The 14,842-nt window shown below is 45.7% G+C and overlaps 1 protein-coding gene across 3 annotated transcripts in view; it reads left to right on the forward strand.

Moving 5' to 3' along the window:
- Window positions 1–14,842, forward strand: part of MYBBP1A (MYB binding protein 1a) — a 50,386-nt gene that overhangs the window by 26,757 nt on the left and 8,787 nt on the right. For all 3 annotated transcript variants that reach the window (XR_014541898.1, XM_083587450.1, XM_083587451.1), the window contains exons 21-24: window positions 1,727–1,847; window positions 2,564–2,695; window positions 3,157–3,225; window positions 9,685–9,798. Coding sequence is in view for 2 of the 3 variants with exons in the window: in XM_083587450.1 (XP_083443576.1) it covers window positions 1,727–1,847; window positions 2,564–2,695; window positions 3,157–3,225; window positions 9,685–9,798 (436 nt within the window). In the remaining variant the exon portion in view is untranslated. The remainder of the gene's footprint in view (window positions 1–1,726; window positions 1,848–2,563; window positions 2,696–3,156; window positions 3,226–9,684; window positions 9,799–14,842) is intronic.

Genomic DNA, 14,842 nt, shown 5'->3' on the forward strand with positions numbered 1-14,842 from the left:
CAGGTGTATGGGTTTAAGACACACACACACACACACACACTTTATCTTCTCATTTAATGCTGCAGTTGAAAGGGGTCTGGAACCCTGAGATTTTCAATGCAAAGCAAAACCCGTTATTCTAAGTTTAAAAGACTTAAAGCAGGTTTCTAGTTCTCAGGGTTTTGGAGGAAATCTGCAGAGGTATCTTCTTCTTCATTTATTATTATTATAATTATTAATTTGTACCCTGATTAGGTTGCCCCGGCCACTCTGGGTGGTTTCCAACATATATAGCAACATATTAAAACGTTACGTTAAAAAGCCTCCCTATACAGGGCTCTAAGAGAATGTCTTCTCCCATATAGACCTGGCGGGTGTATAAACTATGCAAATTAAATGTGTTTTGTTTTGCATAATTTATTCTGCTGCACCAGTAGCCCAGTACAGGTATCTCCCCACTTATGCGGGGGTTATGTATAGTGTAATCGCTTAATAGTGGGGAACACCATCTAAAAAGGCTGCAAACTCCCTCTAAACCTCTGCAAACCCTTTTAAAAACCGGCAGCACTTACCAAACTGGCATGAATGGTGGCAGTCGTGGCTCTCTGTCTTCTTCACCACAGGAGGACTGTGTGGAAATGACAGCAAGGTAGGGGAGTAGGCTGGTACCCCAAAGTGCCTGGCTGTGATTCAGAGGTAGACCGGTACCTCAAAGTGCTTGACTCCTTCCACACCATTTTCCTGCTCTTTTCAGACCATCAGTGCCCTTTTTGCAGTTTAAATTGATTTGTTTCATTTATTTGCTGGTGCCGTGCGTATACGTGGTCATGCGCTATTTGAACACGTGTATGTGTGGAGACGCCTGTTAGGTACTTAGTCTAAAAAAGAACAGAGTCAGAAAGAAGAGAAGGCTAGAAAGGCGAAGCTGGGGGGGGGGGGGAGAGAAAGGGAGAGAAAAATAAAATAAAGGAAAAAAACTAAAGAAAAATTGAAAAGAGTAAAAGGACTTCCGGCTCTCTTCTGCAGCGACGTATAATATTTATTCCTTACAAATCCTGCCATTTGGTCTTTTATAAACCAGTATTGTTTCAATCCTCAAATCCCAATATTGCCAGTTCGTTTTCACTCAAAAAGCCCATAAGAAGTTTCCAATCTACAAATCGTTACATACAACAAGCACCAACGTTGGAATGAATGTTTGTTTATATTTTTCTTTGATTACTTACGTTACATAGTTTTTAAAACCAATAAAGCATTTAACCGGGGGGTAAGTTTCCAATCCTTAACAGATGTCAGTAACGATTTGTCTCTTAATTAAACATGTTAACTTTCCCATCTCAGCCAGATCCAATAATTTTACCAGCCATTCGTCTATAGCGGGCAGGGCTTTCCATCTTTCCATCTTTGTGCAGTCTCACCGCTGTAGTCGTATATCGGAGTAATCTTCTGTAGTCCTTTTCTGACTGTGTTTCCCTTAGCCCTAAGAGAAAGGAAGACGTGTGTATTATACAGGGTGCTGAAACCCCAACTCCTTGCCACTAGAAACCTATCCCTACCCCCTGCCTGGCATTTCTCACCCACAAGCCTATCCTCGCAGCCGTAATAAGGTCTAGAAACTTGCTTTTGAAAATGGAAAGGTGAGGTTCGTGGAGGTTCTGAACCTAAAAGATATTTCTGAGCTGGTGCAGCATGGCATGATACATACGGTTCTCCCTGACTCTTCTCTTGCGTATCGCTCTGCTTTTAGTGGGTCCCTGTACCTCTTCCGGGTATTGAAGGGGAACACGGCTGCTGAAGCTGCTCCGCAGGTCGCTCAGCCGAAAAAGAAGCTGAAGAGCAGCGAAGGAAGCGGTGCGCAGACCGCTCAGGTGAGGAGGTCCTGCATTTCTGCATCTGTGTCAGTAAACTGCAGCCTGCATTCTGCTAGCATGGGGACAGTCTTGGCTGCCGCAGCAAATCCCACCCCCTGCCTTAGCCTCCTCCAATCAGAGGCTGGTGCAGGACACTTCCTGAAAAACTTCCTGAAACATATAGCAGTGGCAGATTTGTTCTCTGATCATTGTCTCACCAGGGAGGTGGCATCCACAGATTACAGTGGTACCTCGGTTTTTGAACGTCTCTGTTGACGAACATTTTGGATTTTGAACGCGCCTCAGAAGTTGAACATGCCATACGGCTTCCGTATTGAGTTTTCTGTTTTGAGGCTTCCATACTGAGTTTTCGGTTTTCGAACGTTTTGGAACTCAAATGGACTTCCGGAATGGATTATGTTCGAAAACCGAGGTGCCACTGTATTTTTACTTTTATTATTATTATTAGTTTACCGCCCTATACCCAAAGGTCTCAGGATGTTTCACAAGATAAAATCACAATATAAAAACACAAAATACATAATCGGAGCAAAAACAACCCAGTAACACACACACCCTCTGACAGATTTTCAAAGGGCATTGGATGTCAATCAGCCAAAGCCCTGGTTAAAAAGGAACATGGGGAGAACATTCCACAAGCTGGGAGCCACCTCAGAAAAGGCCCCGTTCTTGTATTGCTAAACACTTACTCCTTTTATGCCTTTTTCTCCTAGTCCCTTGCTGTCGGCAGCCTGGACCTGGACCGAGTGTCCGCTGTGTACAAGGAAGCGTTGAACCTGTTTTTGACAAAGCGCAAGAGCCCGCTGACAGGGCCCATGTTTCTCGACCTCTTTGAACGCCACCCGGTAGGTAGCGGAAGAGCCCGGTCTCGCATCCTTTCCACACCACGTGGGCACACAAAATGCACATTGGTTGTCGATCGGTTTCCTGGGATCCAAGTGACGTCCCAGGAACGGAAGGGGTGTTCTGTTGTCAAAGCCTTCACAGGGTAGTTAGTCTTCTGTACCTCAGAATTTATGACACATCTCTCTGTCCAGGGCCACATTCACACCATGAATTTAAACCACCACTTTCAACTGTCATGGCTACTACCCTCCCCCAAAGAATTCTGGGAACTGTAGTTTAAGGGTTCTGAAGGTTGTTAGGGGAGCTTGATTTCCCTTTGCCGGCCAAATCTGGAGACCTGGCAGGCCTGATTAGGTCTGTGGGCTGGAAATCCCGCCCCTCGCTTGTCCTAAAACATCACTTGCGATCCTGGTGATGCGAGGCTCCACTAATGCCCAGGTCTCTTCTTTTTCCCTTGGAGATCATGTGCAACCAACTGATTGACACCATTGTCAAGTCGATCACAGAAGGCGCTCGACAGCACCAGCAGGTAAGTGCAAAGGCAGCCAAACTGAGCGGGGTCTGGGGTGGAATTTAGCTTTTGTGTTTGTGTATATCAGTGCAAATGACTTCTTATGTACGTTTAAGAGATTTTTAAAACCAATCACAGCTCCCTCTTTCCAAGAATTCTCCCTCTCCTTCCTAGGTTTAACAGCAGCTTAGCGTTAACATCTTACAGCTATGCTAATTGCAATTAATGCTCATCAAGGTCCTCGAGTTTTAAGCAAGAAATAGTGGTGTGTGGTACATTTACTCCTGACCCTGACATATTTCTTTCTTTCCTGTTGGCAGTGTCAGGATTTGGCTTATCTTGTAAAATGGCCGACACTGCGATTTGTAATAAATAGCTTTGAATACATACTAGGTGGGAAAGCAAGCCTTGATGGGACTACTAATGGTTTGCCTCAGACGTCTGGCTCTCACAGAGGGAGCTTTTGCCCATTCCAATAGTTATAATTACTTGTGAGGCAGAAATGTGTCTAGAATATGAAGTGGTGCGAGGAAATTGCCTTGGTGTTTCCCTCTCGGTTTTCTTCCCTTTTCTGTTTTTTCCTGTGGGTCATTGAGCTTCCTACCATTGTCAGCCTGACATTGTTCATAAGCATCGAACTCTTACCTCCCAAATTCCAGACTGAAACATGCACAGAAATGAGGCTGAATTTCCTTCGTCTCGCACACACAAGCGCACACACTCTAATGCGGTTCTGATCTTATTGCTGTGACAATTTGCCCCCTCAGGGAAGTTGACCTTCAAAATGGCTTCCTCAAGTTGTTTATCCCTGAATGAGGGGAATTTCTGATTGTGTGTGTGTGTGAGAGAGAGGGAAAGAGAGAGAACTCCCTCATTTATTTCCTTTTTCTCCTGGATGAAATTTAATTTATCTCTGTATGACTTAGCTACCTATGAGAATCCCCTGAGTTTAAAGCAAGATAATGGCTTTAAACTCAGCCAAAGTCTCTACATAGCTCCATCCTTATTTCAGACATTGTGATGTATTGGTATATCATGATGTTTAGCTGGTGACATACCACAATGTTGAAAACTAGATGTAGCCCAGCCTTAATATGAACGTAATAAATTAAAACAAATAAGATGGAGCAGAGTCTGTCTGATTATTTTTTAAAGAGGCGATTTATGTTCTCGGCTGCTTCTGCAGCCTTGAGACTCCTCGATTTGCCAGGATAAAAAAAGGAATAAAAACAAAAAAAATCCCCCAGCAACTAAAAACTACACTCCAGCACATGGCGTCTTATGACTAACGTACAGCATGGCATTAAAAGAGGGGGGAAAGACGCCTTGCGTGAGTGCTCACTTCTGCCCACACCGGCAGTGAAGCGATGACTCAGTTGCACGAACGCATTTGAAGTTGAATGCCTTCAACATAGATGTTTTTCAGCAGGTGGTAAAGGGAGAATTAATCAAGGAACATTTTGCATAAAGAATGAGAGGCAATAAAGTGGTTTTTCTTTTCAAAGAAAAAAATAATAATCCTGCTCTGGTTAGCGTTGCCTACTCTGTCTTTCTGAACTGCAATTAGCGCTTTCAGCGACGATTAGAGCTTATTTTGTCAATTGGCCTTTTATCCCACTCTTCTGGCCAGAGAGCTCAAGCCAGTGTGTGCCCCTCCCTGTTAATGGTCACAACAACCTTGCGAGGAGGTTTTGGCAGAGAGAGAGCGCTAGAAGTGGCCAGTTCACTTTGGCAGCCCCCTAGGTGATGGGGTGGGGAGAGAAGGGGGTGTCAGAAAGAAGAGAGGAAAGGGGGCACTCTTACCGCTTGTGGCTTAGCCCACTGCCAGCATGTGGCCTCCAGCAGATCACGCCAGAAGGAATGTGGCCCTTGGCAGAGAACGAGTTCCTCATCTTCACCCTGGTCCATGAGGTCCTCCCCCCCCCCTCACATCCCTTTAAATAGAGCTTGTATTAAACCTGAAACCTAAAGTGTGACCTTACCTGTCCTCCATCAAGTCAGAGATTCCTAATTTGGCATTTTCCTCCTTTGCATAGGAGAATCTTCTCTCTCTCTCTGTTTTTAAGGAAGTGGCCCTTTTTAGACAAGATAGGCAAAGAGGAAAAAGCTTCAGGCCTTCAAAATGGAGAGGACCCTGGCCCCAGGCCAGGCAAGCACTTAAGTGGTTTTAATTTTAGGCCAGCCAATCGATCTTAATTCTGCCTGTATTATCACGCACCTCCCAGGGGCCAAAGCTGTTGCATCGGTCCCCCCCCTTCCTCAGACATCACGTTTGTCTCCGTCTCTCCAGATTTCAGTTCTTTTTATTCAGAAACAAGAGCCTTTGTGGCACTCTGAAAACCAAACAGATACATAAGGTTTTGTGGACTAGGTAGAGTCCAGGAAGCATTTGGTTGCAATTTAGATGATGATGTTGTTGTTGTTGATGATGATGATGATGATAATTTATTCTTTCTGCCCCACCCATCTGGCTGGGTTTCCCCAGCCACTCTGGGGCTTCCAGCAAAATATAAAAAATAACAAAATGTCAGACATTAAAAACTTCCCTGAACAGGGCTGCCTTCAGACGTCTGCTAGAAGTTGTGTAATTCTTTATCTTCCTGACATCTGATGGGAGGGTGTTCCACAGGGAGGGTGCCACCACCGAGAAGGCCCTCTGCCTGGTTCCCTGTCACTTTACTTCTCTCAGTGAGAGAACCGCCAGAAGACCCTCGGAGGTGGACCTCAGTGTCCGGACTGAATGATGGAGAGGTATAAACGTTCCTTCACATATAATGAGCTCAGGCCCTTTAGGAGCATTTGGAGTCAGACAGAGTCCCTAAGGTACTCCGGGCCCAAGTTCTTTTCCCACATTGTGATTTTTGTGTCGCACACAAACAAATGAAGCCTGGCTTCAATACAGTTCCTCTCACCAGTCCAGCTGGCACGCAGCTGGCTCCCATATCCTTACTCCAGAGGAGGCTAGCAGAAGCAAAACACAGTTGTCCGGGAGGGCAGTGGTTGTCAGTCTCTTCCCCAGCTGTTAGTACAGGTCTTATTTCACTGATGTGTGCAAGTTCTAGTAGTGTTATTTCATAGTTAATTTGATGGCTACCAACCTGAGCTGCTTTAGAAGGGAATCAAACCAATTCAGGGACGCTGTCCGGGCAGCTTGTCTCCTGATACCCAGAGGAGCATCAGTGGGAAAGGCTGCTGCCGCTGCTGCTTGCGGACTTCCTGGGGGCACCTGATTGGCCACTGTGAGGCAGAAGGGGGGGGGGGGGAAGGATGCTGAGCAGATTAAGATCTGTTGCAGCAGAATTATTTAAGCCCGGCTTCCACCTCCTTAGGTTGTTCAGGCGATGCCCTTCTAAGGTCTGCTTTGGCCTCCTTATCTTCATTGCCACAGGTTGGAAGGGATAATGAGAGCTCCCCGCCTGGAGCAAAGCAGATGAATTGCTCACCGGAGCATAGCTAACCTGTCTCTCAACAGCCGACTCTCTCCGTGGAAACGTACCGGGGCAGTCCGCAAGGACTTGTAGGGTTGAGTAATTTCCCTAACGCGCTCGAATTATATTTGCCGTTTGATGCGTAGAGAGCAGAGGCTTTTAAAAAAAAAAAGATAGGAGACTGACAAGAATCCACACCAGCCTTTTCCCCTTCTTCTTTTTTTGCAAAGTCCACCAAGCGTAGCCTGAGGGGAGTCTATTGCCTCGGTTGCAAGGTCACAGGTAGGTTGCAACTTTGAGGTGCCAGTGAGGGACTTTGCTAAGACGTCTCTCCTTTCACCAAAGCGTTTGACTAGCGGGTGGAGTGGGAATTTCTGTCGCATCTTGACATTTCATCTCCTCGGAATGCCACTTTGGCAAATTTTGGTGTCAAATGTTTACTAGGTAAAGGGACCCCTGACCATTAGGTCCAGTCGTGACCGACTCTGGGGTTGTGGCGCTCATCTTGCTTTATTGGCCGAGGGAGCTCAGCATGTGGCCAGCATGACTAAGCCGCTTTCTGGCGAACCAGAGCAGCACACGGAAACACCGTTTACCTTCCCGCCAGAGCGGTACCTATTTATCTACTTGCACTTCGTGCTTTCAAACTGCTAGGTTGGCAGGAGTAGGGACCGAGCAACAGGAGCTCACCCAGTTGCAGGGATTCGAACCGCCGACCTTCTGATCAGCAAGTCCTAGGCTCTGTGGTTTAACCCACAGTGCCACCCGCGTCCCGTTTACTAGGTAGTTTTTCAAAATTGTAAATATTCACTGGAATCGTTGGTCAAACACCCGTTATTAGTATCTGGCATCCAGCGATGCCCAAAAGCGTTTTGCAGCTTAAAAGAACAAAGAGGTGGCTCAAGGACTAACACATTTCCTAAGACTGCAAAATTGACGTTATCCGGTGCAAGATAAAAGCTTTGGTGTGCACCATACATTGTAAGCACTTTTGCACCACTTTAGCAGTCATGGATTCTCTCCCCCCCCCCGCACCCAAGAATCTTGGGAACTGAGGGTGCTGAGAGTTGCTAGGGGACCGCTCCCAGCGCTACAGTTCTCAGCACCCTTAAACTACAGCTCCCAATATTGTTTGGGGCGATCTCCTTACGAGAAAGCACCGTACAATTTTTGTCCTGCTCTGGAGGGTAGGACTCGAACCAGTGGCTTCAAGTTATAAGAAGTATTTTGACGAAACATCAGGAAAAACCTTCTGACAGTAAGAGCTGTTTGACAGTGGAACGGACTCCAATGGGAGGTTGTGCACTCTGCTTCATTGGAGCTTTTTAAGCAGAGGTTGGATGGTCATCTGTCATGGATGCTTTAGCTGAGATTCCTGCATTGCAGGGGGTTGGACTAGATCAGGCATGTTCAGCTTTCAAGAGACTGTGATCTTCTCCCACTGTAAAAAGACTGGCGGTGATTTATCAAAGGTGTTGAGCTTTTGGGGGGGCAGGGCAGGATCTTGCGGTCGACAGTGCACCCACCACGATCAACCAGTAGATGGCAATCAACTTGTTGGACATCCTTGGACTAGATGACTCTTGGGGTCCATTCCAACTCAACAATTCTCCCAGTCTTCTCCTCCTTCCTCTGACCTCTCATCATCATTCCACAACCAATCCCTGGGCTCTCACCACTTCTCTGCAGCCAGCAAATCCATGACAGTAGGCATCAGCTCTGCCCCACTCTGGGAGCAACGCCCCCCCCACTCCAAACTCATAAGCTCTTTGGGGCATAAGGGTTGGCCAACTTCCCCCTCTTTATTTTTGGCCCGTCTCAGAATCTGGCTGTGTTCCCTTAGGTCAGCAGGTTGCACATCCTGTAACTGGCTTCTGTCTTGGCCACCGATATACGATTAAAAATAAAACCGCAGCTCCTGCCTGGAAGTTGCACAGAGACAGGATCTGGTCCTGGCACAAACTGGTATATCACAGCGTTCATCAACCTTGTGCCCTCCAGGTGGCTTTGAGTTGAAGCTCCCATCATCCGTTGACCACAGCTGGAGCTGATGGGGATTGTAACAATATATATATATTTTAATCTGGAGGGCACAAAGTTTGCAGAGCTGGGCTTTATTATCTGGAAGGTGATGGAGTTTTTGCCACTAGCTGATGAAATAAAAATGGAAGTGATTCCCAATTCTTCCTAATCTTCTTTCTCCTGCTGGCTCAATGGTTCAAAGATAGGAAGAAGCAAAAGACCTTTAAGTGTCTCTGTGTTGAATGGCTCTGTTTGTGGCCTTTAGGAACCCAACCGAATGAACCAACCTTTCCGTGTCTGATGTGCTTCCGAGATGCAGGTTGTTAAAGGCTAGGTTATCTGCGTGTGCAAGGATCAGGGCTCAGAGACAATCAGTACTTGTGCAAACATCCACGGGGTTTGAGGTTTCTTTTGCCTGGGAGTTTCCAGCTGTTTTTACTCACTGCACAGCAACAAACCGGTTGGCTTCCCAGTGTGCATTTAGAAGGGCACTGTGCCCTCAGAGGGGTAAGGTGTCGGGATGAGCCTGAACACCAAAGACTTGGGGTGTGTTGTGGTGGGATGGAAGGTGGAATCCCCCGAAGTCTTAAAAGCAGCTGCAAAATGGGATTTTGATCAAGTGTCTTCCTCTGGGAGGATGCGTAGGTCTCCTTCTCCCTTGTATCATCTCCTTGCGCCGCAAAACTACTACAGTGGTACCTTGGTTTAAGAACAGCTTAGCTTATGAACAACTTGGATTAAGAACGCCGCAAACCCAGAAGGAGGTGTTTTGGTTTGTGAACTTTGCCTTAGAAGCAGAACATGTTCTGCTTCCTGTTGAGTGTAAATTGAGTCCTCTGCTGCTATGGGAAAGCACGCTTTGGTTTAAGAAAGCTTTGGTTTAAGAACGGACTTCCGGAACGGATTAAGTTCATAAACCTAGGTACCGCTGTATTAGACACAGGCTTAGGGGTGGGTTGGGGAGATCGCTTTCCATGTCCTACCAGTTCCCTTAGTTCACCTGCTTTTCCACCCCTTTCTTTTTCAGGCCCAGGCATGCATGCTTCTTCAGAAAGCTCTGCAGACCCGGGATTTCAAGCTCTCGCTGTCCGAAAATGAGTGGGAGGAGCTGATCAGGGAGAGCACCAATCAGATAAAAGAGGTGAGGCGTTCCAGCCTGATATTAAAACCAGTGTTTGGTTTCCCCCCCAGATAAATCTCATATCTCTACTCTACTGCTATCTTGAGAGTATGATCTGGTCCGTAGACAGGAGAACTGCACTCATATGCTGCTGAGGAAAAGGAATGGGCTGTGTTCATGCAGCAGTTTATTCCATTTCCCTTACATTTCCCTAACTGTTAATTTGCACATTTTATTTGAGCTTCCTCGTGATGTAAACGCCACTTCTGGAACCGTAGTGGAAGTTTTAGCACCCATTTCCGTATCAATTGCCTTCAGAAAAAAACCCATTAACACAGAAAATTGCAGGAGTAAAGTGACAGAATTTGGGGCGGTATACCGGCATACGGGTCTTTCCTGCTTTTGCCATGGGGGAATTTGGGAACAGAGGCACACATGTGTGGGAAGTGGAGGGGGGCGAGTTGCAGTGTTGTCCAATAATGTTTGCTGTTGTACCCACTCCTGTTGGCATGAATGAAATTTAGCACAACGTAGCAGTGTATCCATGAAAAAGGCCACAATCCCATAATGCAAACTGTGAAAGGAACATTAGAGAACAGGACAGAATACAGTTGGCCAAAGTCCTTATCCAAACTATTCCTTTAGATATTTAGCAGGTCGTGGTGGCAAGGGCTGAAGAGAGTTGTTGGCAAAAACATCTGGAGGTGAATGTATATGATACTTTCAAAGGGAGAAGGACCATTACTTTCTTCCACTGCAGTATTTAAATCCGTTTTGCAACCCAGCACAGTCAGATAGAATTAGGCTTGCTCTTTAAGATGGCAAAATGGACATGTTTAATCAGAGAAGAGTCATTGTTAACATTTGCTAAAGATTGGAAACCTCTCACAGACTTTTTGCGGCAGAAAGAAATAATGACATCTGGATTTGAGGGTTGAAGATGATGTTTGTTCATAGAAAGTGGCTTTGTGGGGTGTTATAGTAAATTGGACTATAATACTGTTTTTATATAGTAGACAGATGAAGAATCGGAAGTTCTTTACTTTCAGAATTTTACGTTTCTATCTTTCTCTTTTAACCTATTTTCTATTCTTTTTTATTTCTCCCCCTCCCTTCTCTATTCTTCCTCTCCTTCTTTATCTATATAAAAAGTCTTGGTTTGGTTAAAAAACGGGAAAATATATCAAGTTTTGTATTTTTCTCTGTCAGCCTCAATAACATTTATTTTGAAAAGAGAGAATTGGGCTTGCTTAACACCCACTCCATCTTACAAGGTAAAGAGAGACATTTCCTTGCCCTTTTTGCCCACCCCTCCTCCTCTTTCCTTTTCATCTCGCCTGAAGAAGAGTTGTGGAAAACTCAAAAGTGACATTTCAGCTAGCTGTAACACAGATATTACCTCCCTGCTATTCCTAGATATTCTCTCTCTCTTTCTCTCTCTCTCTGTGCAGTGGACCCAACACTGCTACCTGCATTTCTCTTATATAAATCTCAGGAAACAGACACCTGGAGACGTTTTTTCCCTTTGACAGGTGCTTCTGCTAAATCGTTCGCTGGGGCCCAGTTTGCTGCAGCCTTCCGCTTCCCGCTGTGCCCTCCTTTTCACCCCGGCTTGTAATTTAATAGGGCCGCACGGTGTCTAGTCCACCTGCTGCAGGTGACGCAAGACAGATGATTGCAGGAGTTAACAGGTTGGGGAGCTGTCCCTTTTCAGCGTGTTGTGTAACATGAAGCCGAAGGAAAGGGAGTCCGGGGGAGGAGAAAGAGGCTATTAGGGGGGAATATGTGACAGTCGCCTAAAATAGCATCCTAACTAGCTGCAGGCCTCTGCATCTCTGTGTTCACTTACATAATAAGAACTTCCTGACCTTATTTGTATCCATACTGGTTGGGATGCCATTTGTGGGGTCAGCCGTGCTTCAGGTTCTCCGCTATGCCTGAGCAATCGCAGGCAACTTGTCTTCTGTGCCTTCGCTCCAAAATTGATTCCAGAAAATATATTATTTATTTATTCACTCATTCAATTTATTCAATTTATATACAGCCCTTTATCAAAAGATCTCAGAGAGATGTACAGCGTTAAGAACACATTTTACGGCGCATCGATAGTAAAAAAACAACACATGATGATAAAATAATCATAAAAACCATTAAACCCAGCTTTAATATGGGTTTATTATTATTATTGTAAAGCTATTTGTATCCTGCCGTTCTCCCAAGTTGGGATTCAAGGTGGCTCGCAACGTTTTTTTAAAACATTAAAAACTCAAAGTCGTAAAACCAAAACTATTTAAAAGCAATAGTTTGAATACAGTGAAACATATTTAGGACCAGCCATTAAAGTACAGTTTGCCCTGATGGCAGCCCAGCGATCAGCATCGCCTGCACCTGAGTTTCCATTGGCCTTCCTGAAGAGGAGGAAGGTCTTAGCCTTCTGGAGGAAGAAGAACAAGGAGGGAGCCAGTCTAGCCTCTCTTGGGAGGGAATCTCACAATATGGGGGCTGCCACAGAAAAGGCTCTGTCTCTTATCACCACCAACTGCACCCCTGATGTTGATGGGACCGAGAGAAGGTGCTCACCAGAGGATCTTAGCACCCTAAGGCTTCATCTCTGTCAGAGTAGACCCATTGAAATTCATGGGCATGGCGGGTTCGGTCCATTAATTTCAGTGGGGCACTCTGGTTGGTAAGGAGGAACATTTTAAAATAGGTCCAGAGGGGTTAAATTCTTTTGGTCTACTTCTGCGATCTAGGATCTAGCTAACATGTCCCATCGGTGCAAGGATGTACGTTTCCACACTGGAGCTTTCCCCATCCTCCCCTGCCATGTGTGCAGCCCCCCAGAACCCCCAAGAAACTGCAGATATGAAGAACTGGTTGAAAACAGGGCCCAGCGTTTGCCCCTTCCGGTTTTGAATGCTTGAGCTGTGTTGTGTAAAATTTTTGTTTTGGCAGGCATCAGGTAGGACACCACAATACGTCTTGTAGGCAACTGGAGAGCTTTTTCTTCTACCTCCAAATCAGATATTGTGTTTTGATAACAAGTGTATGTTCTGTTGTGAGCTGCTTTGGGCACAGTTTGCTCTGGAAAGATGATACATGAGCTAACCCGTGTTCTCGTCTCAAATGCTGGCTATTCAATATATGCGGAGCTCAGATTCTGATTTGTTCGTGGTGCTTTGTCCTTGCTTAAATCCGCAGGATCGCTTCGGGGGCCTGTCTGTTTCAATCCATCACTGTTATTAAAAACAAAAGCCAATAATGAGCGACATATTTTGATGGCTTGGGGTGGCTGAACCTGGTGACAAAAACAGATGTGTGTGTGTTGAGAGAAAGAGAGCGAGAGCGAGAGAGCAGCAGCAGCAGTTAAGCTTGGATAGTATAAAAAATACACTTTATGTGTACACAAATGGAGGAGCTCTTGCATCAGCCCTTTGCATCAACCCTGGCTTTTGCCAATCCATGTCTGGGATCCTCATAGTGGAAATACAGTGGTACCTCAGGATAAGTACTTACTTCGTTCCGGAGGTCCGTACTTAACCTGAAACTGTTCTTAACCTGAAGCACCACTTTAGCTAATGGGGCCTCCTGCTGCTGCTGCGCCGCCGGAGCACGATTTCTGTTCTCATCCTGAAGCAAAGTTCTTAACCTGAAGCACTATTTCTGGGTTAGCGGAGTCTGTAACCTGAAGCGTATGTAACCTGAAGTGTATGTAACCTGAGGTACCACTGTATTTATTTTAATGTTTATGTTTGCGGCAAGGTTTTCTTTTGGCACAAAGGCAGCAAACAGAGGTGCAGGGCGGAGGTCCTCCACCTTAGAAATACAGTGGTACCTCAGTTTACGAACTTAATCCGTTCCGGAAGTCCGTTCTTAAACCAAAGCGTTCTTAAACCAAGGCGTGCTTTCCCATAGCAGCGGCGGACTCAATTTACAAATGGAACACACTCAACAGGAAGCGGAACATGTTCTGCTTCCAAGGCAAAGTTCACAAACCAAAACACCTACTTCTGTGTTTGCAGCGTTCTTAATCCAAGTTGTTCATAAGCTAAGCTGTTCTTAAACCAAGGTACCACTGTATATCACTCAGCTAATGAGTTGGTCTGCTGGACTCGTAGATTCACCTCTGCATTCCAGCAGACGGAGTGAATCCTGTAAGCTGTTTGCTAAGGATGGTCCTGGGCACCCAGCCTTGCAGGGTGAGAGGAGGGAAGGCGTTACCATGGCAACGCAAGGGCGTGCCAAGAGGCTCTAGGCCGGGTTGTTGTAGGGATTGAATGAGGAGGGGGAGAACCACATACGTGGACAGAGTTGTTCCACCTGGCCTTTGGCTTGGAGTCAATTTGATCCCCTCTTTCTTTTTTCCTTTCTCCTCCTGTGATGAGGCTGCATTTTAATGTTTTAATGTTGTGTTTTAATATTGTTTTTAAGTTGTATTCATTCAACTAGTTTTTATTATTGGTTGTTAGCCGCCCTGAGCTCGGCCTTGGCTGGGGAGGGCGGGGTATAAATAATAATAACAACAACAACAACAACAACAACAACAACAACAACAACAACAATAATAATAATAAAAATTATACACCACCTGGAGCTCCTCGGAGCAAAGGGCAGGATATAAATGCAACAAATAAGTAAAATAAATAACTAGGGAGAAGCATAGCTGGGCAAGGAAATCCGCAAACCCTGTGGCCCCATGGAGTCTCTGCACCAGAGTAAATTCTGGCATATATCTTGTCCTGATTTGCTGGTGGCTCCTCGCAGAGCAGACTGAAGATCAGTGCTGTTCATATTGAGGCCTGCTCTGTCTGTAGGCAGCAGGACCTGGAGACAAAGGGCCCCTCACTTGCCGAACTCGAGAACAATCCTGCTATTTAAACTGTGTGTCAGACCAGCTGGAGATGATACGGGTTGGGTCCTTGGCTCAGGGACGAGCCCAGGAGTTGTGGCAGCATAGCTTTCTTAAATAAAAGAATAGCAATAATCCTCATCTTTGTTACTGGCTCTTTCCCCTCCTTCTCTGGGAAACAGCTTATCTGCATTGCTCGCCAGAATGACAAAGCAT

This window comes from Podarcis filfolensis (assembly GCF_964270895.1).
Source record: "Podarcis filfolensis genome assembly, chromosome: 15".
In the NCBI taxonomy this organism is placed as follows: Eukaryota; Metazoa; Chordata; class Lepidosauria; order Squamata; family Lacertidae; genus Podarcis; species Podarcis filfolensis.